General features: G+C 36.7%; 2 protein-coding genes across 8 annotated transcripts in view; one reads left to right on the forward strand and one right to left on the reverse strand.

Annotated features, from left to right (window-relative positions):
• The window catches only part of LOC111504143 (breast cancer anti-estrogen resistance protein 3 homolog), a 141,772-nt gene that overhangs the window by 102,869 nt on the left and 11,444 nt on the right, over positions 1 to 27,459 (forward strand). For 5 of the 6 annotated variants that reach the window (XM_074171012.1, XM_074171013.1, XM_074171016.1 and 2 more), the window contains one exon: positions 16,015 to 16,075. In XM_074171012.1, coding sequence (XP_074027113.1) covers positions 16,015 to 16,075 — 61 coding nt within the window. Of the gene's footprint in view, positions 1 to 5,806; positions 6,165 to 16,014; positions 16,076 to 27,459 lie in introns of those variants that run through there. The other variant, XM_023158639.2, reaches the window with a different exon arrangement.
• On the reverse strand, positions 17,285 to 26,045 carry LOC141480698 (aquaporin-4). Of its 2 annotated transcripts, none has more exons than XM_074171017.1 (7): positions 25,902 to 26,045; positions 23,434 to 23,618; positions 20,833 to 20,976; positions 20,684 to 20,776; positions 20,340 to 20,477; positions 17,641 to 17,721; positions 17,285 to 17,418 (listed from the first exon to the last, which is right to left on the reverse strand). In XM_074171017.1, exons 1-7 carry the CDS (start codon positions 25,915 to 25,917, stop codon positions 17,341 to 17,343), a joined length of 735 nt encoding a protein of 244 aa, XP_074027118.1. In that variant the 5' UTR covers positions 25,918 to 26,045; the 3' UTR covers positions 17,285 to 17,340. The 2 variants fall into 2 exon arrangements, with proteins under 2 accessions (XP_074027118.1, XP_074027119.1); XM_074171018.1 differs by lacking the exon at positions 25,902 to 26,045 and adding an exon at positions 25,373 to 25,590.

Below are 27,459 nucleotides of genomic sequence, written 5' to 3' on the forward strand. Positions count from 1 at the left end.
CTGAATTCCAATGATATCTGTTTTTCCGTTAACAAGCTGTCGCACCCCTACGAACAACCCTCAAAAGTCGAAAGTTCTGCGAGCTAAGGATTAACGAGGTCTTACCTTTTAACGTGTGATTTCTAACACGGGTTGGACGATAGCAAGTGAAAATAGATCGTTCAGACTAGGGCTTGAACCACCGACTAACACGGCAGCCAAGTCGAGTGAGTGAACAAAGCACCCACGTCGTACCGACTGGCTACCGACCGAAAAGAATACACGACATATTGGTGATGTATTCAGCCGCGTCAACCAGGTCGGCTATTGTTGACAAATATGACTCCAGTCATTTACGTACTCTGTACATTGTACAGAAGTAGGAGCAAAACGATATGAAGTTTTGAAATCATATCACAGACGTGTATTGAATAAATGGCTAAATAGATTATACTTGAATTTTTGGAACCCAGCGGTACGTAATTCGAGGGGAAGGTCATTCATCACATGGCATATTTGATAACTGAAACACCTGCGGAAAAATTCAGTTTTAAAAAAAAGGTGAACCTGATATTGACGTCAGGGCCGTCGCCTTGGGGGGGGATGGGGGAGAGCCTCCCCCCTGCATTTTCGACTTGGGAAAAAGTTGAGAGAAAGTTGGGAAATTTTAGGCCGTGAAGATTGAAAAAAAATAATAGTAAAAAAATTGATAAAAATTAAAAAAATAAAAAAGAGAGAAAAGAAAGGAAGCTGTTTTTACGACTTGGAAAAGTTGGGAAATTTCGGGCCGTGAAGATAGAAAAAACAATAGTAGAAAACAATAAGCACAATATTATTTAAGTGTTGTTTCCTTTCATTTGTATTGAATATTCCTGTACATGGTGGATATGGTAAGACCAAGGGGCTTGGTCCAAAGTAGAATAATTCCCATTATTATTTTTATAATTACCAAAATTTATTTTTGTTTTTGCATACTCTATCGGGCATAAGAATTCAGCCAATCTTTGGATAGCTAAGTAAGGAAATTAATATATTATAGTAGTAACTAATCCCTCGGCTTTCATTTTTTCGAAAGTTGAGAAATTTTGCTGGTGGGGTTGGGAAAATTTAGATTCTCTCCCCCCTCTGGTTTTTCTTTTCGCTACGGCCCTAATTGACGTTATGAACATCCATTCAAAAAGAAATTTTTCTATGAAGATAGGCAGGCTTTCTGATAAGAATAATTTTATGGAATAGGTTGGCGGCACGCAAAATTCTTCTGTTATTCATATTTAACCAATAGGCATCTTTGAGCTTATGAGAGATTCTCTTATTCCATAAATAAGTCTCAAGCACTAGTTTTGTACTTTTTGAATTTTACGTTTAAACTGCCCTAAAATGTGGTTCATAGACAGTACCTAGTAGCATAGTTAAAATGTCATAAAACTAGTGCTTCACATAATACTAATTTCAATTTCAGTGGAAGATACTGCCTAACTCCATATATCAATTTTAATGAAGAATATGCACTTCGTATTAAGTTCTTTTCGAATCTGAGAGTGTGGTCATGGATGCCTCCAAGATTTTTTGCTTCTTCCACCAACTCGATATTCACGCCATTGATTGATATGTTTAGATACTCTGAAATATCAGATCGTTTGAACTTTGGTCCAAATAATAGAACACTTGATTTTTGAGAATTTAGGAGTAAACAGTGTTCTGTTGCAGCCCTATAAAAATTATCCAAGTCTTTATTGAGTATTATGCAAGAATCATTTACATCTAAAGGGAGGAAACTATAATAAATCTCTTTGTGGAAAGTTATTCAGGTATTCAGGTAAAAAAATATTTAATTCGAGAATTAATAATTTTTTCTTGAATCGGTGCATTTAGCTCAGTTCGACCTAAAATTTTAAATTATCTCGGATGAATGTCCATTTTTTCAAACTCAAACTTTGTTATTTTCAAGCAGTACTAATCGAGCAACCAACAACAGATAAAACCTACCCAGTGCAATGCTCTTGTGATATTCATAAATAACAAAGTTTTCGCTAATAAATAGAAATTTATCGATAAAATTTTGAGGTTTTGTGATATTACTAGTGGGAAAAAAGATATGTTTTCTGAGGCGAGTGTGGAGATTGATGAACGTCAACCATACGAGCTACACAAAACAGTTTTTCTCAAAAAAAACTACAGTTTTTTTTTCTCGAACACACTGGAAAGTGTTTTTGAGATAGATAATTCAAAATTTGTAATGATTATTACTTGATGTGCTCGCGGTATGGTGATTTTAATTTGATATGAGAGAAATGTCAAGTACTGCATATAATATCAGTCAGAAAACAAGCATTTTGGACTTTTGAAGAAAATATACCTTGTTACCAATACTGGATTATTGCCACATGTGATAACTGAAACGGCGAGTATTTTCAAGGAGAGACTAGTTTAAAACTGTCTTTATACGATGAAACTGCAGAAATGTTAGTTACAAATACAAGTAGTAAAAAACAGGAAATTTTATTTCTCAATTTTCTTTGGAAGCATACTTACACACTTTCTCTTATTTCATAACAAAAATGCATGTGCAATTTATTATTACATGCGTTAATTTTGTAAACTTATCCTTGTGATACTATGTGATTTTATTATATTAATTCATCAAGTAAAGACCAATTCTATCTGCACTATCTGTAACTCAGACTATTCAAAATTCTGAATTCTTTTTTGTAGGCCGCTCCGATTCTGGCATTTCGGGAAGGTCTCGCCATAGAACAGATGACAAGGGGTCGGTCCCAAAATACTGTATTGTTTAGTATAAAAATCATGAGGACTCCCATTCACAAGGATTTCACTTCCTCATCTCATGCGATTGAAAAAAGCGAGGGTAACATTTCATACAATAGACCTGTCGATTATGTGCAGTGGCGCCACATAAAGTTAATCTCAAAAGGGAATAATTTCATTGCTTCGCAGAAATTATTTCAAAGGAAATAAAAAACTTTCATTTGAATATGTCCGAAATGTTACTGCTGAAATATCATATTACCTTAATATTATCCGCCAACAGTGTGAATTTACCTCTGATGTCAATGGTTGAAATGTCATTCACGTACATTTCTAACAGAAGAGGACCAAGCATTGAACCTTGAGGAATATCACATGTAACTGTCTGAGCTGAAGAAATTTCAATGTTCACCAAAGACAATTTGGGTGCGATGTGTTAAAATCGAGTAGAACCAGCTCCAAGCAACAGTATCTGGTGATTCATTGAATCGAAGGCCTTTGCAAGATCGTAAATCATCGTTTTGAATCATTTTTTTCATCGTTTCTAGCTCTCTGACTTCAGACTCCAAGCATCAAAGGGCCAACATTTCAGAGAAATTTTCGCTGGACAGTTTACAAAACCGCAACACGCGTTTTGTTATGCAAAAGCTTCCTCAAGAGATTTCATGAAACGCTCTAAGAAGTTACTGTATAGCGAAACACGTGTGGTTTTATAAACTGTCCAGTAAGAATCTCACAAAGTATTACTCGATCAAGTTATGGATTATGAGGAAGCTATGCGTTATGGATTATGAAGCTATACTTACTTGAATTGTGAATACGTTATATATTATGGGGAATAAGCTTTACTTACTTGAATACGTTATTGAAACAGCTTTACTTACTTGAATCAAGGAAGCTATACTCACTAGAATAGATTATATACTTGTATACGTTGTAATTTATGAGGAAGCTATTGTATGATTATGAGGAAGCTAGTACATAGTGAAACACGTGTTGTGGTGTTGTCCAGATGAAATCTTACAAAGTATTACTTGAATAAGTCATGGATTAGGGGCCGTCTATTAATCACGTGATTTTTTTAGCATTTATCAACCTTTCTCCCCTTTGGTGATACGTGGTGAGGTTCAAGACTAACCCCTCCTCTCACACCCATAATCACGTGTATTTTTTTGTACCTACAAAATTTGTTTCTTTCTTATATAGGTCTTTATACAGATCACCTAATTTAGACATTGTTTTAATGAAAAACATACGAGGTAACGATGTAACCATGTATTCGGCTCTAAAATAACAGAATATAACTGACGACTGGCAAGCCGAGTCGAGTGGTCGTCGTGGTGCTCGGCGCGTGGGGATTTCGTTCGTTGCCTGGCAACGGCGAGTCAAAGTCACATTACAAGTCGCTTTTCGGTTTATAAATCGCGCGTTTTACGAAAAAAATAACACAAGTGACATCTTACTACACCCCCCCTCCCCCATTGTGATATTTCGTGATTTTTGCTAAACTCCCTCCCCCCTTTGAAGCCTCACGTGGTTAATGGACGGTCCCTTATGAGAAAGCTATAATCACTTGAAAACGTAATAAATTATAGGGAATAACCTATACTTACTTGAATACGTTATGGATTATGAGGAAGCTATTGAATAATTATTAGGAAGCTAGTGTATAGTGAAACACGTGTTGTGGTTTTGTAAACTGTTAAATAAAAATTTCACAACGAACTACTACTTGAATGAGTTGTGGATTATGAGAAAACTATACGTTATGTATTATGAAGAAGCTATTCTTACCTGAATTGAGGAAACTAGACTCTCTTGAATATATTATAGATTATAAGGAAGCTAGTGTATAGTGAAACATGTGTTGTGATTTTGTAAACTGTCCAGTAAAACTCTCACAAAGTATCACTTGAATAAGTTATGGATTATGAGAAAGATATAGTTATAGCTATTGTGTGATCATCGGGAAGCTAGTGTATAGTGAAATAGTTGTGGTTTTGTCCAGTAAAAATCTCACAATAAAGTATCACTTGAATAAATTATGGATCATGAGAAAGCTATACGTTATGTATTATGGGACATAAGCTATAGTTACTTGAATACATTATGGATTATGAGGAAACTAGTGTATAGTGGAGCACGTGTTGTGGTTCTGTAAACTACCTAGTAAAAATCTCGCAATAAAGTATTCTTTGAATGCGTTATGGATTATGAGAAAGCTATACGTTTTAGAATATTAGGAAGCTGTACTGACTAGAACATGTTATAGATTATGGAAAATAAGCTATATCTACTTGAGTATAATGAAACACGTGTAGTGGTTTTGTAAACTGTCCAGTAAAATTCCCATAATAAAGTATTATTCGAAAAAGTTATGGATTATGAGGAAGCTAAACATACTTGAATTGAGGAAGCTATATTCTCACTTAAATCCTAAACTTACTTGAATTGAGGAAGCTATTCTCACTTAAATCCGTTATAGATGGTGGAAAATAAGCTATACTTACTTGAATACGTTTTAGATTTTGATAAAGCTATTTTATGATTATGAGGAACCTATATAGTGTATAGCGAAACGCTTGTTGCGGTTTTATAAGCTGTCCAGTTATGGATTATCATCAAGAATCGACGATTCCCATCATATGTTTCAGAGAAGATTTTTTTTTTCGTGAAGATTCTGACTTTGTCGCTCTCACTGTCACTCGTATTGTCGCTCTTCGTAACTATGGCCATTCTGATCCTCGTAGATCAGAACCTGACCGGCAATTTTCGAGTCACGCCGGTCCTGACCTTGTTTAAAAAGCCGCCGCCACACCGACCGGGTCGATCAAGACCAATAGTCCGTAAAAAAGCGAGATTCATAATTTCAACTCGCGATTTATACCTCTCCAAGTCTCTGAAACCATCCGCGGCATTTCCCTCCAAAAAACGAAGAACTAAAAAAAATACAAATCTCCCAGAATTGGTCGACGATTATTAAAACCCAGAACTCGAAAATATGTATATCGAAGGCGACTGCGCTCCGTGAGAAAATCAATAGCGAAGGGTAGTAATAGTGACTACATAGTGGGGGGTGTGTCGAATAAATCGTGGTGTATGACCAAGATAACTAAGCACTGCCTTCAGGACGATGTTTTGTTTTCAAAACCGGTGAATAAACACACTATGATGTTGCCTGGCAGGGAAACCGATGCCGAAACACGCGGAAAATCCAGTGAAAACCTCGAAATCGGAAATGACAAAGGTTGTGGCTACTATTAATAACATTCGAAAACAGTGTCATTAAATTCATCTAGACGGCCGTGTTAAGAAATACCACTAATTAAACAGCTGCTCCGCATAGTCTACTAGGATATTTAAATGAATGGGAATTGAAGTCGAAGTGCACGATAACAAGACGAAGAACTTTTTGTACGGTAAGTTTTTGTTTCGATTTTACATGCACATCAAAAATTCCACTCTGAGGGTTATGAATCGGAAGGTGTGCGGTTTTGTGAATGATAAATACGTTGGTTAGGTAGGTAACGTGAAGAATCGGATTACTAGCGAAACATGTGACGGGTGATAAAATAAATGTGGGTATATCTCCAGTCAAACGGCATTCCACAAAAAGCATGAGGTTTCAAGTTTCGTTATTGTTGGAGAACAATAGAAATATTATCGTCTCCGATGTTGAAATTCTTCTTGGGCGTTTTTTGGCAATCAGATGTTCACTTAGAACGATATTCCAGAATTGTGTTTGTTTCGATGTTGAAATCAAATAATATATGTGGCGCTTGCATAGATAAGTTTTTTTGAGTTGTTGCATCTGTCAAATAACAAATGAGAAATTTTTGAATTCGCTAATGAATTGAAATGGACGAACAATACAAGCAAATCAGTTTTCAATTGGCGCAATGATGACAAAAATAGTTCAATAGGTTTCTTTTCGAAGGAAAATGGAATGGAAACAAATACTAATGTTCGTAAATATAGTGCGGACATAATAGTTTTCCCGTCTTAACTTTTGAACGGAACAAGATTTACGTAAATTTACAGAATTTACGTAAAGAGGTATCATTTTTAGTATTTTTGATAAGGAAAACAATGGTGTTGCATCACTCGTCACCAAGAGGGCGCTACCAACTTTTTTCAGTAGAATGTAGGGTCTTGTGATAATCCATTTGATAGGTATTTCCATTCTCTACCCAATAGTGTTTTATTGTTGGAAATTGATTTAACAGTTCCCGAATAATTAGCTATTTTATATTCGATTTGAGAATCTGTAAATAAACTGTGAATATCATAATTTTCGGAAAAACATTATTAGAAACTCACTGTAGTTCATTCCAGTAAATATTTAAAATGTGTATCATTCATTCCTTGACAATGATGGAGTCCTACATTATGAAATACTATTACTATTCTCATACCATCGCACTTACATCGAGTGTTCCACAAGGTTCACATTTGGGACCGCTGTTGTTTAACCTTTTTATCAACGATCTAATCAAACATGAAAGCGAAGCTTTGCTATTTGCCGACGATTTAAAATGTTTCAAAATAATTAAACGTGAAGCTGATACAATGTGTCTATAAAACGATATAGATTGCCTATCTAACTGGTGTTCGCAAAATGGTATGTGTTTGAATGCATTCAAATACCAACACTGACCACACCAACCACACCAACACTGACATAAAAACTTGGCAAGTTGACTTGGATGTCACACCAATAGGTGGTTCCACTAATGTTTCGCTTGCGTTTACGCAGCTATTTTTATCAAGTACTTTCTTGGTTTTTCTCATTTTGTCTTTAATCGAGGATAAATATTCATGTGGTAATATCGGTACAAGCACCTCTTTTTCTATCCACGACTGAAATGAATTGCGAGATGGTTTTGGTGATTTCACAGATTTATTTTTCCTCTCATTCTTGAATTTACCAGAGTATTAACGGTCAATTCGTAGACTGTTGAAAAAAAAGGTGAATGTTAAAATTTCGCGGGCTACATATATTCAATTAGTGATTTTTTTATGATGGTACACTCGTCCCCAACATATGTTGGAGTTACAAAGTTACAGCTGTTTAGCATATTTAGTTTATTGGTCAGAGGCATAAAAAATTGAAATGTTTTGCGAGTTTGGCGATTTTCTGCTGTCGAAAAAAATCGTTCGAAGGATTTGTATCAAATTAGGTGCTCAAAAACACATAGTTGAATTGTTTTTGGCTGGAAACAACACAGTAATCATGCCTCAGCCACTGTATTCACCAGATTTGGCCCTCTACGATTTTTTCCTGTTCCCAAGATTGAATAGACCCATAAACGGACGGCGTTTTGCGAAAACCGAATTGCTGAGAGCTCAAGGATACAAAGTGCATCATTCAAAAAAATTTACACGAATCTTGTTACCAATATGAATCACAAACAGTTTACGTCGTTCTCAATTCCAGTCTTCCATGCGGTTCTTATGTTGAAAACTCACATTAAAATCTGAAAAGCCTGGTTATATTTCATGGAAAACCTCGTTGGAAATTCTTGAAATCGAAAGAGTTTATCGCCCGAACTTCCTGCAAACTTTAAATGGGATGGTAACCACCAAACATTACTTTATACTTTAGGGTTCGGGTTATAGTATCTTTTCTTACAATTGTGTTGTCAATTCAGCACTGAAACTAAAGAAAAGTTTCTATGATCGTCGACAAAACTTCTGAAACACAAGAAAAAGCTTCAGAAGACAGTTTGATGAGTTTGTCTTTCGATCGAAAATCGAACTGTCATAGACGGAGAGTATGATTTTAGAAACCTGATAAAACAACATTTTTTAATGTCATTGTTTAATATGATTGATTTCTACTGAAATACTTTTTAGTTTCACTCCAACTTGCTTAGATTGGCAATCCTAAACATTTGAAATGTAATAGCGGTGATGTGAAACATCAATTAAAATAAAAATAATTTTAACATCTTTGAAAAAAACGAATTCAGAGTGTTCAAATTGATGGTCACTTGAGCTTCAGTACAAAGAAATTCACTTTTCTTATGTCACAGTGAAAATAATTCAATGGATGTAAGTCTAGTGCTACTGTTGGCCACTTTTCTGTACATTTTTCCATTGCCACTTTCTGGAAATGTGTACTTTAGATGCTGCCAAACATGAAAGCTATAATGAAATGAAACTTACTTCTTCTTGAAATGTGACTTAATTGACATCTAGATATTATGTCCGTTGACAACTAGGGCAAAATATTTCAAGCGGAAATTTACGCTATTGAATTGTGTGCGGAGAGATTGGATAAATCCAACTACTCACAAGTCAATAAAAATATTCTCGGGCAGTCAAGCGGCGTTGGAAGCTCTTGGCTCCCTACGAGCAACGTCTAAATTGCTAGCAAACTGCCAAAAAAGACTCCTCGATAGGAAGACTAAACAGATTGTCTCTGGTCTGAATTCCTGGCCATACTGGCCTGGAAGGCAATGAAGCTGCTAACTCTCTTGCAAAGGAGGGTGCTGCAGGCGGCTTCATTGGACCAGGACCTGTCATTGGCATCGCTTTGGGCTTTGCCAAACAAACACTTAACACCTGGATGGCAAGAAGAGTTATGGACTTCTGGCAGAATCTTCCAGGATTGGCTCACTTCAAGGCGTTTATTCACCCTTCGAAGATTGATTCCAAACAGTTGTTGGACTACAGTAGGGATGAACTACGATGTCTAACAGGCCTTCTTACAGGTCATCGTCATTTGAATCATCGCATGCAGAAACTTGGACTGTCGGAAGACAGTGTGTGTCGCCTCTGTCTGGAAAATGATGAAACTGCAGAGCATATACTTTGTGCCTGCCCCGCCGGGGACCGAATCAGGTTCTTTGAGTTCGGCAGATCCGACTCTCACCATCTGACCTGAAAGACCACTCACCATACAAACTAATCGGCTTCGTTAAGAAGCTGGGTTTATTTGGCCGAATGTGAATAGGTGTGAGCCACAATAAACCCTTATGGGTTGCGGTGGAGGGTCGAATAGACCCACTCACTTTAGACCTACCTACCTACTGGCACATGCTGATTTGTTTTTGATTTGTTCATTATACTAGTATCGTGCGTTTATCTCACGAACGTATACTTCAACTGTGGTAAACAAATTATTAGTAAAAAACAATTTTTAAAAACAAGGTTTCAGTAACATGGTCTAAAAAGAAGAAAGTAAGTTTTGAAATAAATCAGACCAATCAATTTATACCAAGTGATCATCTTCAGTATGATATTCCTCTTGATCGAAACCATGGACTATAAGTAGTTCATCAGTATCATGGAAACTTCTCAACTCATATGACAATTCTTTATCTGGCTGCCGAATATTGCTTTCAACCTCAAAGACTGAATCCTTAAAAACACACAAGCAATAAATATAACGAAATTTGTCAAGGATCACTACTCACTTTTATCACAAAACTAACTGTGAATGAAAAATTCATAATTGATGTATTTACAAGAACTAGTTTATGCATACACAGCAGCATGTACGCTGTTGGATAATTAGTCAATTTTATGGGTGGAACGCATTTCAAAATGATTAATGGCAGCAGTAAATCGTTATTTGATTAATTTCTGTACGAGTCAATTAGGATATGGAAAAATTATCTGAGATAAAACCCGAAAATAAAATAGTGGGTACGTCATTCCGTAATGTATGTACCGTATCTGACTCAATCTTGAATAATTTAAGATTAACTTGATTTGCCGGTGAAATAAATGGATTCTGTTTAATTATTACCCCGTTATATATGATGGAATTGTAATTTTCGTTTGTTTATGTACAAGTTAACCTTGAGATAGACAGTGATCTAATGACCAGCAAAACCACCCGTTTTCATTTTATTGATCTTCACGACTCAGTTCCGTCTACATGAACAGGGATGCTTTTACCAAGACCGTAGCTCAAGAGATTGTATCTTAAATTATTATAAACATTTTAATCGATAACGCTTGGTGTACAAGCGAAGTATATGTAAAATATTCAATGCATCATTGAATTCTTTTAATGTCAGGAAAGGGATGATGAATATTTTGAACATTTATTGAATTGAACTGAATTCATTGTTTGTTCGCAGAGTCAAAAAAATTAATATAAATCTGCTAATTGCTCAAAAAAAACTTGTCAGATTTTCGAAAACAATTGATAAAGAAGTGTATGACCTATCAAGCAAAGAATCGCAAGACCCTTTTCTATTAGAAAAAAAAGTTGATGGCGTCCTGTCCACGACAAGTGATGCTACAGTATTGTTTTTTTTTTCATAAAAAAATATTTAAAATTATGCCTATCAATGCAAACTTTGTCCGACTTTCATATCTTATCCTGATCAAAAGTTAGGAGGGGAGAAACTTTTTGCGACCGCACTCTATATGGTGATGGAGGATTGGAAGGGATTTAGAATAATTATATCCAAAATCTTAGAAAAAAAAACGTAACTATGTTACATTACATTTAGAAGATCTCCGAAAAGTGACATATTGTCCTTCTGAAATTTGTCGGGAGCATTAGAAACTCCAAAAGGTAATCTTAAGAATTGGTTAACGCCAAATGGTGTCAAAAAAAATGTACTGACGACACTTCGTCAAGTTCTATATCATAAAATCTATCACTCGTTATTACTACTAGTACTTGTCCAATGACGCCACGTATCAAACAGATAACAAAATTTTTAAGTAATTATAACTGCACCAATATCGAATTTCAACACTCGAATCGCGATAAGTTCCTAAACTGAACATTGACGACACAACGGCGATACTCATCCCCACATTCTATTCGTCACCGTAACATGACTTCAAATTTAATTTCATGACTCTTCAGCCAATCATAAAACCAATTCTTCAGTCCACGTGGACTATTTGGCAGCGGCATTATTTCTCTGTATTGGTTTTTTGGCCTTTGAAATGCCGATAGCTTTAATTATTCACAATACAATACTATACCAACGGAATTGTTAGATTTTTTATTACTTGGTAGGTCCAGTGTAGTACGCTATACTTTTATTTTGGCTTCGTTAATAATTTTAAAATTACCACAATTGTTATTGCCGAAATTCTTTTTCGCCCCCGTATCTTCTAAACAAAGCGACCTATCAAAAATCATCAAGGGACATAATATCCTTAGAATAGTCCCTTGTTTTTTTGCCTCATGTTTGATAAACACCCTGTAGATTGTGTACTTTCTAATACCGTGATCTCTATGACAGGCCGGGTACTTCTGGAATCACCCTCGTATAATTAATGTATTATTAAATACACTGCATTAGTCTAGTTTATAGCTGCAAGTACACGTCGGTGACGTTTACAGCCCTTGAGACAAACTGCAATTATTATGTCAGACAATAATGAAACACTTGAGAAACAGTACTGCCTGCAATTAAGAGAACCTCTAACGATGTTCTTCAACGGGACAATCAATAGATAATAAACGCGCATCTCTGAATAATTCGCGACTGGTTTCTTCCGCGATAATTAATAATATGAACAGAAGCAGAGAAAATTACTGAGACGGCAGCCCGCGTTTTCTTATCTCCGGTTTTCAGCCCCCCATTCAGTTTGGTGTTCGTCGGGTTCAAATGGGAGATTCCGAGCCTTGTTAAACAGTATTAGCCTTTGTGTTTTAATCCATTCATATTGTGAAAACATTATTATTCAAGAGTGCTCGCTACAAATATTTCAACTAATCGGGAGGAAGAGGCGTATAAGCCTAGTTTTAATCCGTTTGCTGAGTTTCATTGTGAAGGAATTAGAAAATCGGGTGACGGAAACAAAGCAAATTATTCCGTTTGTATTGTTGGCAAAATTGGTTTCAAGTTAATTCAAGACAAGGAAGTAATGAAAACATGAACCTCCGCACAATTGGTCTCAAGTTTAATAGAAAATGTTTTGTTGATTTGAATAATTAACTATATCTCGCATTCACTTACTAAATAAAATAAAGCTGGAGCTTTGTAGGCACAAAACAAAAAGGGCAAGAAAAATCTTCCAAATAACTATAGATCAGTCGCTTTGCTATCAGTGATATCAAAAATCATGGAGAAAGTCTTAGCCACCATATCCTCAAATAGTTGGAAGGCTTCAACATCTTGAGGGATCATCAATATGGCTCTCGGATCAACGGGCGACCTTCTAACGTGTGTGACCCATATTTTGAATAACGCGATCGAGAAACATGAAGAATCAAGAGCTGTTGCACTTGATATTTCTAAGGCTAAGGCCTTTGCTGGCCAAACTTCGATACTATGGCTTATCGGATCATTTCTGTGTATGGCTCTTCAGCTTCCTGAAAAAACATTCCCTGCAAGTGGTCGTCGATGGATATCTCTCGAATACGTTCACCATCAACGCTGGTGTTCCCCAGGGATCCATATTGTCCCAAACCTCTTTTTATTGTATATCAACAACTCATTGGAAAAAACCAAGAATCCAATATATTGCTATGCTGTCGGCAGCACACTTGTCTCGTCATTCCATTTGAATTCCAGGACATCGTCTACGGAGGCATATTTTCAATCGGCAGCAGAATATTGCATACCTTAATGAGGATTTAGAATTGGGGTGGAAGTAACCAGGTTCAATTTAATGCCACAAAAACACAGGCATCGGTTTTTTCCAAAAAGATCGATGTCTCCAAACCGGATATAATAATGTCAAGTCAGACAATTCCGCTTTGTGCTTCGAAAAGTTTGTTGGGGGTTAAAATGGACACCAATATATCTTGGCACAATCATGTCGCTGGAATTGCAAAGGCTGCTTCTCAAAAGCTTGGAACACTGTTCCGAACCAGAAAACTGTACACACCTCAGCAACTTTTGATGCTTTATAAAGCTCAGAATAGACCTTCTTTGGAGTATTGTTCTCATGCATGGAGCTCTGCCCCGAAACATATCCTGAAGTTGCTGGATTCCATCCAGAAAAGAGCTATTCGCCTGATTGGAACATCACGTGCAACCTTGGTAGCCTGAAACATCGAAGAAAGGTTGGAGATTTGTCTCTCTTCTATAGATACTTTCACGGGAGGTGTTCAAGTGACTTGGCACATTTGATTCCACCAAGAGCGGTACATATCAGAAATACGCAACGGACTGTGGCTGCTCATCGTTTTGAGGTTCAACTCAGTACACCTCGAACTTCACTGTTTAAGAACTCTTTCATTTGGAGAACTGCGTTTATGTGGAATAAACTTCCTGAGAACGTTTTACCACATTTGAATTTAATCTCCAGCGATTCAAATCCAATCTGAATCGCAACTTTCGCACAGGAACCGCTCTGAGAGCGTCTTAAAGATATTTCTGTAGTGCTTGTGTTTTGTCTTGAAAAAATATTTCTACACATCTACTGCACATCTTGAGGAAGGGACTTCTCACTGGCCATGACTCTGTCCGGCAGCGGTAACTTATATTTGATAATTTTGCCTAACAAAAAAGAGAGTTTATTGTATAAGTTTGAGAATGCCCATAAAGGACGAAACTGCAGTAACGTTAGCTACAATTAAAAGTGGTAAAAAACATAGACATTTTCATTTCTCTTTTCATTATGATCTCCTACCACGTAGTAACGGCTACATCCATCAATGTATTAACAAAAAAGAGCTACAAATACTTATCTTAGCGGTTGAGAGGTCTTCAGAAATGGATAAAATTAAAGGTTATGCGCAGTTATTTTCTTTTGCTGTTTGCTGTTTTGAAATGTGAAATATGTCAATGTTATTGATTGACTTCTGAAACATCAAATGTAGTACAAGGTATTCTTTGATATTAGTATGTTGCAATTTCGCCACTATCTATATCTTTCTTCAAGAAGGGTAGCCAAGAACGATCCATTTCTGAGGAGCTGTTTTGAAAATTTTGGTTCTGCTTATTGTATATTTCTGATGTAATCTTGATATTTATTCTCTCTCAATGATCTTGAAGTTTCACCAATATAACTTTCACCACAAGAACCAATTGAACCCAGGTTTGTGTTAAATAAACCCTACAAAATACAAATAGAACAGAACACAGAGTCAGATGCTACAAATGCAATACTCATATATACAGACGGCTCAAAAACCAAAGAAAACTCAGGATGTGGAGTGTACTCCAGAACCAGCGTGGTTCAAACTGAACTGGCTGGTATCTCAATCGCCACAAAAGAAATAACCAGGAAAGGAATTTCTGGCAAAAACAAAACAATCTGCACTGATAGCAGACAAGCCCTATTAGCCTTGAACAGACAACGTGTTACCTCAGGGCTAGTACTAGAGTGCCACTAAGATTTAGACAAAGCCTCGGCAGATACTATTATCCTGAGGTAGATTAAAGGGCACGACAGAGGAGTAAAGGTAATCGCATTGCCGACTCTTCAGGCAAGGATACGGTTGGACTTAGAATTTTAGGACCCAGTGACACTTACGGCTTGATGACTTCGACAATTGCGGAACTAGCCAAACGTTACCCCCATGCTCAATCTCTAAAGGTATGGGATGGAATCAAAGACTGCAATCTTGCCAGGATCACCCTGGGCGACCCTGGGAAGCTGGCGCCGAAGAAATATCTGGCGATTACCAGGAAAAACCTACGCTTAACAGTAGGATTTCTGACTGGCCACAGTTAACTAAGGAAACACCTCCATAGTATGGGACTAGTGGACACATCTCTATGTGTGGATATGTGAACAGGAAGATGAAACTGTCAGGCATGTCCTATGCGAGTGTCCGGAGTTTTCGTCAATAAGAGAGTGTGTGTTCGGCGAGTCTTGGCCTATACCTGCCGATATAAAGGAGATGTCTCCCAGTGATCTGTCCACCTTCCTGGAAAGGACAGGATGAACGGTGATCAAGGAGGACAACTCCTCGGGAGGATGTACAATGGGTCACATGTGGCCTAAGTGCTGTAGGTCTACACTCCCTTCTACACTCCCTCCCTTCTAATTCGTTTCATCCTTTCGTATAGCCCTGGAATATATAATATAACGTTAGCTGTGAAAGATGTCGGTGGTTGTTGAATCTGTAATTGTTGAGTTGGTGGTTTTTGAATTTGTGATGCCGTTTATAAGGTCATTTGGTTTTCAACTGACTATTTATTTTCTATTTTAATCATTGTTATGTTCCAGTTTCTGACAATAAGACATTTGTTGAATGATTAGTGTTAACTCAAGTGTACAAATGTTGAAGATAATGTGTCGAATTATATTTGAATTCCCCATATGTTTATTCATTATTAATATTGAATCTTGAATATTATGTCAATATAATTTATGTATTTTGTGTTTCAGAACCGACTTGAGGGTTGTGAGTGAGGCCATACAAAGCAAGAGCTTGAACAACTTGATTATGGTGAGTACGCTCCTTTCAGTTTTCTATTAAATTAATTTATTTTTACTTTCAGAAACAAAGAGTAACGTACTATTGTAATAAACTTTGAATCTGATGAAAATTTTATATATTATTCTAGACGAATTGTCAATTATAACACTTTAGACCAGTGCCCGAAAGAGTAAAAATAAATAATAGCATGAAAATTATCAGAAATAGTAGAAAATGTTGTGCTTATAGAAAAAGTTTAGAGTACGGGTGAAACTGGGTGAATTTTGCCAAATAAGAAATATTTAGAAAAAATGAAGATCCACATACCCTAAAATTTTCCGAAAAAATTGGACGAAACAGTTTTCTTATTTTTTCTCTTGCGTATTTTGTTTTTTCGATATCTGGCGAAAATTCACCTTTTGTGTCCTGAATATGCTGTATTTTATTTGAATTGAATTATTCAGCAAAACATTTTATTTATGTAAAAAGGTTTTTTTTTAATTTCGCGAGGTTTAGTGATCCAAATAATATTTTCAAATGCCTATTAGTTGGGACAGAGATCAAAAATTTTTTGCCAACGTTCAGACCCATTTTAAAAAAATGTATCTGTGGTTGTACGAGTTTCATGTAGTTCACTCCTTATTTTCGTTTGTTTTCGTACCTATGTTGTCTGTTATTTATATTTTGAACGTTTTTTAACATGGATAAACTAAAGTTTATCCGTAATGATGAGTTGAAGTATCTACTTTCAGATGGTGAGATAGAAAATTAACACTACTAAGGAAATATTTGTCACATTTTCGGGCATTGTAATGTACCATCTGGAATATGTTTTGATAAATAAAAAGACCACTGCTGACTTTGAAAAAAATGTTTCTAAGACATTCTGTCTGTCTGTTTTTCTGTTTAAAATCTGTTTTTCCGTTAACCTGCTATCGCACCCCTACGAATGACAACCTTATAACGTGTGATTCCTAACACGGATTGAAATTGAACATTGAAATCTATGAATAAAAAAAATATTTCAGTATACATAAACCATTTCAAAACTACGTGGTTTAAGTTGTAGGGTCAAATTTAAATAAAACGCTGATGATTTCTTCGATTATTGACATTGAAAAATGATAAAAGTTGGAAAACAGACACTCATTCAAGAAATTTGGTATTCTAGCAGACTGCTCGAATGTCTACCTAGTGAAAAAAAATTATTCCAGTTGATGAAACGGTAAATAAATTCACTTATTGTGTAGCAATTTTTATGTAATAGAAAAATATAATCCACATTATTATAATCTTTATCTCCCAGTCAAAAAAATGTACTTGTAAAAGTAGGATGCTATAAGGGATCCAATTGTTGGGCCAACCCAGTAAACCTAAAAATATAATTTAAAATTACTCGTATCATAACTTGAATAATCAAAAATATTTGTGTGGGAATCACCCACAATAAATATTTCTTAATGAGATGAATCAGAAAACGACTCATACATTTTGATGCAAACTGTGCTACTGTGATTTTTTCTTGGGATTGCTTCTGACTCGAACAGGGATCTTATTAGATAAAAAAAAATTATAATTGAATGAAATATTCTCACCCAGTGTGACGTATAGTTGTTTGTCCAAACTGCTGGTCCCAGGCTTCTTGCAGGATTCATGCTAGCTCCTGTATAGGCCCCCTGAAGAATGAAAGTATGTTCAGATATATGGCAATGCGGAGTTCTTCAGGAAAATGTTATTGGGCCGGCCAGTGCTTCAGCATTTCTTGAATATACTAATGTTAACGAAATTGGAAAGAAGTAAAATAATAACGATTGAGGTGGTGATCCGATGCCACTGTCTGTGTAGTTTTTATTGTACACACAATTCCCAATCAAGCAAGTTTTTGCACCCTTCTTAGTCTGTTAGTAGTGGTAATGTGCTTTATTTATATTATCGGATCATAGATGCATATGTTGTAATGAACTTCATCACTCATCATGATGTAGAGCCAATATATTATGTCTGGTTTCAGCCCCCATGACTTTTCCTAAGTGCTTCTGGTCAGTACAACCACTACTGTTCTTTTTACACTTTCTAAACATTGATTCTATATCAGCCTGGGCTCTATTATTACTCTCATATTTTGACATGTCGCGACACATGTAATTCTTCACCTCGGAAGTTTATAGGTCCTAAGTACTCTATCTTGAGCCTCTTGGTGGAAGCTACTATGCTTGATTACGTCAGGTTTATGTTCAGACCTTCTTCGTCAGTGCATCACATTTTAATGTTCATAACCTGCAACATGCCAAAAAAAGTAGATAATCATCGGCCTATAGTGCTTGCCGTTGACAGTGATAGCCTGGCCAACGTCGTTCTCTGAGAAATATAGATCGATGACGCCGCCAGCCCAAAATTCACACCAAACAGTGACTTTTTCGCGATGCATTGGACGCTCTTGGATCTCATGTGGATTGGTATCATCCCAAATTCGACAATTTTGTTTGTTCACATACCCATTCATCCAGAAATGGGCCTCATCGCTAAAGATGAATTTTCGATGAAATTTAGGATTAGTTACCAACTGCTCCAGATCCCATTCAACGAAAACACGTCGATTTCCTTCAGTTCCTGGGTCAGTTTTTTTTTGTGAGCGACGCGAAATCAACTACCTCGGATTCTCCTGCGCACTCTCACAGACAGCGGCGATGTTTTCGGCAAATCTTGCATTTGGTGGATGTACGGGTGTTAGTTGATCGTTTACTGAACTAGTGGACTTGAATTTATCCACCATATTGTGAATAGTCATATTGGTCTGTCTGTCATTGCAGCAAGCGACTCTGATATTCATAATGCTATACGCAAAATTGATTTGACTGTAGAAAACGTGGCGAAGTTTTTGAACATAACAGCAAATAGAACACCTGCATATGGAGATAAGAATGGACTCAGGTCATTTGTATATATGATGAACAACAGTGAGCCCTAAAAAAATGTTTTTCTTTACTAGAATTAGCAGACAACTAACATTCCAATCTAATTTGGCTGTTTATAAAACTATAATTCCACCACACTTTGATTTCTGTTCTACTCTGATATCGTTACTAGACAGTAATTCTATGTCTACTCTATAAAAGTTACAAAACAGAAGAATGCGCTTGTTATTAAAATGCCATAAATATACTCCTATATTATCAATGATTGATATTCTGAATTGGATGACAGTAAGAGATAGATTACAATATTTTTCTATGATATTCATATTTTTTTAAAATTAACTGAAAAAGCACCACATTACTTCAATGAATTCATTACATATAACCATCAGATATAAATACGATACAAGAGGAAGAGATGACTTGGTTGTCCCACGAAGTAACCTTGCAAGAACAATGAACTCTATATTTTACAGAGGACTCTTGTACTATAACAAGCTTCCTAATGAAATCAAACAAAGTAACACCCTCCAACTTTCAAACGCTCCTTATCTCAACATCTACGAGCACAATATTATTCCAATTGAATTGTTCATTTTTCTCTCTATTAATCTGTTCATCATTTACTTCTGCTACATTTTTACACACTTTATTCTACTATATAGATCTTATATATTTTAGTTCATTTTGTATTTTGTTTAATAACTGATATATTTGTATAATCTTTATGTATATTAGGACATTTATTTCTAATAATTATATCTATTTCTATAAATGACTGATTTTACTGGTGCAGCTTCAACAAGATGGCCGTTTTCAATTGTCAAAAATCATTCGGAAGTCCCTGTTGGAATACTGTTATTAATACTGTTGTGAATCATGCCCTGAAGAAAATAACGCCGGCCGCCACTGGTAAAAATAAACCAAACGTGACCTAGCTAAGAGAGCGCGAGTGCGAGCGAGAGTTCCCTGCTGCTCTAGAAGCAGTGAGAATAATGCTACCGATTTCGACAGAACTTCGGCGAAATTTCTACGACATTCGATTAGGATATTTAAATGCTAGCCACGTGAATATCGAGACTGTCAAGTGATTTAGTAAGACGATGGACATACAAATAGTAGTTGAAGTTTTTGTTGTTGAAGTGTTTGTTGTATTTAAAGTGAAATAAAGTTAAGTTTGATTATTCAGAGTAGTCAATTATTGGTCAACCCACGGGTAAAAACGTAACAATACGAAACATTTTCTTTATATCAACTGACAGGGATAAATATTTTCAAATGAGATCTTTAGACAAAAAATGTGGGAACTTCCAAAGGAAGGAAGAAAGTAATTGTGTTCATTTCTGCAATGTTAAAAATAATTATTTAAAACAACTTACTGCCGAGACATTCAGCGATACAATGATGAGACCAATCCTCAGAGGTATCGAATCCGTTTTGTTGGAGTTTACTTGGTCCCACGTTGCGCAAACTGCGATAACCAACGCCGTTGTCAATATGATTTCAACTCCAAGAGCCTGAAATCATACAATATCTTCAGTTTGTTTGAATATGCAACAAATCTTAAAAACGATCTCTTTCGTATCAAGAAGATAAATATTGCGGAGAATCGGGCCTAAAACAGTTCTTTGTGGAATTCCATGAACTGACAACCAATATTTTCCAATTAATACCAAAAAAAACCCTTTCTATCCACGATCTTTTAATACTTTACTTATCTCACCTGCCATTCTGTTACATTTCCCCGGGGTACATTGAGACAAACTCCAGGCTCAGTAGAATTCCCGACAATGTAGGACTCACTGGGGGTCAATATCTGTAAATTAGTCAGTGTATCATTATTAAGTTTCGGTGCTTACTCGATTACGCCACCTTATGAAATCCGGATCCTGCGAGACATCCGAGAATTTGGCAGATTACGTAAACGGGAACTTGTTTTGTTGTAACTTCGTCGAGGATAAAGGCAGCCATGGTAACCACTGGATTCACGTGAGCTCCTGATATGTGACCAAACATCTGAAAAATTTGACACGACCCCATAAATAGTTATTATTTGACACATCTGGTTTTGAATTAATTAAATAAAAAATAGCATGCACTTGTATAAGGAGATGCTTGTACATGTATTGGAACTAAGCGAATTTTGAATATCGGTTTTCTTATACTCATAAATTCGACCATATAACTAATATTATTCAGTTCTTTTTTGATTCAATTCATAAACAATATCATCACCTGCTTTTAACTGATACATATGCTGAATTTTTGGGTTCCCAGACGGTCATCTAGGAATAGTGTCACATTTTATCTCAACACTCCGCGTACAAATATAATTGAAGAATCTCCTATTCATACAATGTGCGATACCCCTAAGCTATAGGAAAGGTATAGACTCGACCAAAACTGGCTGGATCTGTGCCATGCTAAACAGAACTGCAACTACGACTCTTCAAGGTGAGGCCATTAGGTTCGGTGTCACCAGGGGCTGACCTCAAGGTAGGGTACTATCTCCCTTTCTGTGGTCACCTTCTGTTGATCTGCAAGCTTATGCAGATGACCTTGTCATCCTGGCAAGGTCCACGTCGGAAAATATAATCCAAAGCACGTTGAACGCTGTTCACAGTTGGTACCTGAGGGAGCAGATGTCTGTCAACCCCAGCAAACCTGTGTTAATCCCCTTCACCAAGAGGAGAAAATTTGACGATCTAACGCCACTTTCCCTCAATGGTGAGGTCATTCCATTTGGAATGGAAGTGAAATATCTTGGCATTGTCCTTGATAAAAGACTCACCTGGAACGCTCAATTGGAAAAAGTTTTACACAAAGCCAGACTGTCTCTATGGACATGTCGAAGGATTTGTGGTAAAACTTTGGGTTTAGGTCCCAAAGAAATCCATTGGATTTATGTGATGATTGTCAGACCAATGATCACTTATGGTGCAATTGCCTGATGGCCGAAAGCTTTACAGTAAACGGTCCAAGCGAAGCTCTTTGGCTTACATAGACAGGCTTGTCTGGCTATCAGTGGTGCCATCAGTACCACACCGTAGGCGGCCATGGAGATCCTTCAAGATCTACCTCCCGTCCACATTTTTCTGGAGAGAGAGGCTAGATGAACTGCATACAGAGTTGTGCACGTTGCAAATTGCACAAATCAGTTTAATGCAGAGTGTAACATACTGTTGGTTGACACTGGAAGTCACAGCATTCTGGAAATTACCTCTGACTTTATGCCTCCAACTGTCAACTACGAACTGCTTATAAAGTACTATTTCCGAGTAGAGAGGACTGGATCCTCCGGGAGAAGGAAATATTAAGAGCAGATAGTTGTTGGTTCACAGATGGATCAAAAACACCTTCCGGTTCTGGTGCAGGTGTTTTTAGTCGCAGACCCAGGACAGAGATATCTACCTGCGTATGAACCAATGCGACTGTATTTCAAGCGGAAATTTACACTACTGAATTGTGTGCGGAGAGATTGGATAAATCCAACCTCACGCAAAAGTCAATACAAATATTCCCGGACAGTCAACGTCTAATTTGGTGGCAAATTGCCAAAAACGACTCTCCTCGATAGGAAAACTCAACAGATTGTATCTGGTCTAGATTCCTGGCCATACTGGCCTGGAAGGCAATGAAGCTGCTGACTCCATTGCAAAGGAGGGTGTTGCAGGCAGCTTCATCGGACCAGAACCTGTCATTGGCATCGCTTTAGGCTTTGCCAAACAAACATTGAACACCTGGATGGCAAGAAGATTTATGGACTTCCAGGATTGGCTCACTCCAAGACCCTTCGAAGCTTGATGTCAAACAGTTGTTGGACTACAGTAGGGATGAACTACGATGTCTAACAGGCCTTCTTACAGGGCCCTGTCACTTGAATCATTATATGCAGAGACTTGGACTGTCGGAAGACAATGTGTGTCGCTTCTGTTTGGAAAATAATGAAACAGCAGGCCACATACCTTGTGCCAAGTTCTTAGAGTACGGCAAAGCCGTACTCTTATCATCTGATCTGAAATACCACTCATCATACGAACTAACCGGCTTCGTTAAGAAGCTGGCCGAGTGTGAATAGGTGTGAGCCACAGTAAACCCTTGCGGCTTGCGGTGGAGGATCGAATAAACCCAATCTCACACTCACACTCACTCACCTAACCCTAACCTAACCTATATATCCTCCTTCTTCTCTCTCTTTCTATGTCCTTCATATTTTCAACGAGGCCGGAGCTTCCCAAATGAAAAAATCCCTTAAAAGTGTATTTTATTTCTAGTCGGTATCAGAAGAAATGGTGAATGAGAACACAAGGTTAACAATTCAATAACAGTACCTAACTCCCCTCTCAACTACATGAGTGGCACATATATTCCTCAAGGCTATCCCGAAGATCCAATTTGGGAATTGTTTCGAGATTTGGAAGAAGCACTGGCACCCGTTCATAATATCTCATGGGGACTCACTCCTACACTTACTTGAATTATGACGACGAGTGCCAATCCTGCCGCCATACTAACATGAAGGGAAGAAATATCTCCTTGGACGCCCATCGTGCAGCCAGTGCACGATAGAAAAAGCAATAAGGCCGTTCCAAAGAATTCTGCCAATCCCACTCTGATCAAATCTGCTGAGGAGACTGGTTTGCTGTTTTCTTTTTTGCCTGTAGAAAAAATATGTTTGTTTTGCGTCACTCTGTTTCAGTTACTCACTACCCTCGAATGTCAGAGGACAGAGTTCTGTTAGCGTTATCAATCGCTATGTTTCAAAATTATTTTATATCATACTAACTAGTTCATTATTGTGTTTTTATTGTTTTGTAGCCAACTACAAATAGTGTACTCACACTCATTTTTTTAAAAATATACTTACCTCTAAGTATCCTTCAGCAACCGACAAACTCTTCCATCCACCATGGCGCTACAATATGGACAGACAGACTTTTCTGAATTGCTTGAAACCAGATATTTTGCGATGGTAAATGGTTTTTTTCAATTGTATTTTTTTATGGTTGGCTGTAGAGTACAGCGACCTTGTCTGAGTTTTCGAAAAAGCTTGTGGCCAAAAGGAATATAGTCTCTTATGAGCTTAAAATTGACAATGTTTCGTCGTCAACATCAGTGGTAAAAACTAATTTTCAATCTCCCACGTGCATAACTCCTAAATTTACAAGTTCTTGTCCTGGGCAACCATCAAAAACACCAAATATTAATGTTCATTAAAAACATATCATTCGGTGCCATATGAATAAAATTTCAAAACTTCTCTTAAGGAGAACTTTATACTTTTTTGTTGGTATCCTTTTGACCCTTGAATCAAATATTCGTTTATGATGATCTCCTACCACGTAGCAACGGCTACATCCATCAATTTATTGAATATTCGTTTAACTTATGGCAATTAACGATGCGGCGGTGGGCGTTAGAAAACCCATGCCGGATGAGGTATCACTCGTAGAGGAAAGGCTCATACCAAATGACGCCTCGTCTGTGTCAAAAGAATATAAGTTTCCTACCTACCACCTACGGAACTTTCGAGATACCGGCGCCCTATCATCATATAATGCCTTGTCACAGTAATGCTGGGCTCTGCTGTGGGAATCCCATTTCCGTAAGTACTCCAGGGGCCCTTTTTGGACTATAAAGTAACCTACATCTGATCAAGAACATGAGCTTCTCAGTTCAACAACTCTTGATCCTGTTAACAAACCTAGAGAAATAGGTGGTGCAGCCAGGAAACGACTTATGACCTCCTCAAGACCAGGATATTTTCTAAATCTGCCTTGCAGAAACAAAAACTATGTCAGGAGAGGAAACAACTACTTCCGGATATACAGGCGTCTAGTTGATTATTTTGCATGCTTGATTGACCATCGGACAATCTCAATATCGAACAATCTACTAGAATCTCTTCAGTATGTCGTTGAGGCTACCATTGAGGATATTCCAGAAGATGGTAAAGAAGAACGATTCCAAATCAGCACATTTCGCCCTAGATAGCTATAGGTTACCTAAGAGGATCAGAAGAGCGTCTCCTTGCTGGTAGATGAGTTAATACCTTGCAGCCATGGACTGACTTCTCCCTGAAATGTGATACTTATCTTCCTGATGAAGATATTTGATGGCTGGCCGCCAAACAGGTCCTCACTAGATTGAGGAAAATATACCATAGTCTGTCAACCTTGCAGTGAATTTTTCTTCACAAGAAAATTCAGGCCGTGGTAGCACAGTATTTGCTCTACTACCAGGGCCCTTCACTAGCTCATCTGATATGAGATCAGTCACCAAATAAAGTAGTTGGCTCCATCAGAAAGCTGGATTCATTTGGTCGAATTTTAAAAATGTGAGAAACAATAAACCCTCGTGAGTTACAGTGTATAGTCGAATAGATCCACTCACTGTAGACCTACCTTCTTACCTAGTGATGTTAATATCTACTGTTGAAGTCTCCTTCACCATTGAATACTAGGACAATGTGGAACACAGAAAATAAACTTCAGCGAGATCACCAAAGTATCCATTTAGCACAGTTACATTAATATGTTCAATACAGTTTTCTGCCATCCAGTTTGTCTTATTCTCTGTCGTAGATGTATCTTGATTTATGGTGTTGCTTTCGACGTTTTTTTTTGCGTTTTATATTTTCAAGTTTGACAGCTTGAGAAATTTGTTCCTCCAACAAATAAATATAGCATTTCCTTTGCAACGATTACTAACCAACTATTAAAAATTCGTTTGAATACAAATGTATTTTCAGTTTTTTTATATTAATTTAGATATATTGTGAATGCAAGAACAGACTAGTGTGACATAAATATTTGTATGCAATGCAGGTATTAATGTAGGCGTATGCCTGCAGGCATATTAGTTTTCGACATTATTTCGGTATTGTGTGGGTTTTATTCGATGCACTTATGAACAAAAAAGATAATTTGATAATTTCTTACCTGTTAGAACCATCATAACCTCTTGGTAAGCAAACTGACAAATCAATCTTCAGCTGTCTCAACAATTACTATTCTGTCTCATTTCTTTTTACATTTGTGGATTCCAAATTGGAGTGGTTGAGTAAACAGACAAAAAAATAACAATACCGTTGTTTCTTATATTTACAATCCCAGTAACGGACTAGCTTAGTATTTTCGTATTGCATAATGACTAAATTTTATGATATCATGGTAGAGCCTTTACTATAATTTTTGCCACTACTCTTAAGTATAGAAATGTCCACAGCAAAAAAAATTCTCCAGAATATTCTATAAATGATATTTTTTATACAGAAATTTTTAGAGTTTTTCACCTGTCACAATCTGTGTTGATTGTTATACTAAGCTTTCTTTAAAAATAGCTGCTGCTTCGGAAAGCGGTCTCATTTCATTCTCAAAACCTAAAATTCGTCTATCGAAACATGAGTTACATACTGTGTTACACTATTGTAGATTTTATTAACTCTCACACCGTAGCTCAGGAGATCTACTTCAAAAACAGTAAAACTGGCAACATTGAACATGACGCTTTTCTCGTGCGATTTCTTCTTCATTTGCAGTGGACCGATTCGCTATATTTCGCAGTCTGATTGCATCACGGCTTCGTTCGATCTTCTCGCTTCAGGCATTGTAAATAACAGTGTGACTTTGCTGACTCTGCTTTTATTTTAATATAATTATTGTTCATGCGCGCACAATCACAAATGTCATAACCTCAATTGTCTTTACGTGCACCCTGTCAAGTGTCATAAACCTCAATTGCTTTTCCACGTACAATGACAACTGTCATAACCTCACAAACGTCGTTATTTTGTTCAATCTTTAATTTTTCTCAATTTCTCAAATATTTCAATAGTTATTTTATTAATCCCGTCGGTAACAAATCCAACAAATTAAAAATTAGTCGAGTCGTTTTTGAATATATGGGGCAAGACGTTGGGGTCGTAAAATTGCATCGGTGCAAGATTTGAACCCTGAGGTACGCCAGAGTCGATTGGAAATGCATCTCAAATAGTAAGATATTCTGTATATTTATTGAAAGGTAGACATTTTATACATGGCATGTTTTGTTTTTTAACATATATCGTGTTAGAAAAATACGGCTCTGTGAATAGAATGTAATTCCACGAGTTCATATTAAAATTACACTTATAATATTTAATTTATGACTGTAATTTATAAATTACAGTCAGTTATAACTGATAACAGTTTTATTACTGTTTAATTGAAGTGGGTTTTGGAGATACATCTGGAGTGACACAGAAAAAAAATAAAGAAAAAGGAGGTTGAGAGTTTGGCAGTGTGGATAATGTCGAAGAATTCATCAACGCGATATTATCACCTAAAAATAAGTTTAGCCAACAAACAGTTGATTTTTTATATAGGGTTTCATGATTAAATTGATTTATAGTTACAAGGCTAGTACATGAAATTATTATTTTGATGATGTGTAATATTCACTAGGATATGAAGGTCTTATTATATAGGTATTCTATCCCCCGAAACCCTGATACATTTA

The sequence above is a fragment of the Leptinotarsa decemlineata genome, unplaced genomic scaffold (genome assembly GCF_025532065.1).
Source record: "Leptinotarsa decemlineata unplaced genomic scaffold, Ldec_3_MD MMD2_tig00000008_RagTag_RagTag, whole genome shotgun sequence".
NCBI lineage: Eukaryota > Metazoa > Arthropoda > Insecta > Coleoptera > Chrysomelidae > Leptinotarsa > Leptinotarsa decemlineata.

Bases quoted from the DNA above. Each gene is read 5' to 3' on its own strand.
- LOC141480698 (XM_074171017.1), bottom strand. The intron at 20,777-20,832 runs GTGGCGTAATCG...ACTAATTTACAG, and splicing joins CAGGATCCGGATTTCATAAG to ATATTGACCCCCAGTGAGTC. The intron at 17,722-20,339 runs GTAAGTTGTTTT...TTCATTCTTCAG, and splicing joins TATCGCTGAATGTCTCGGCA to GGGGCCTATACAGGAGCTAG.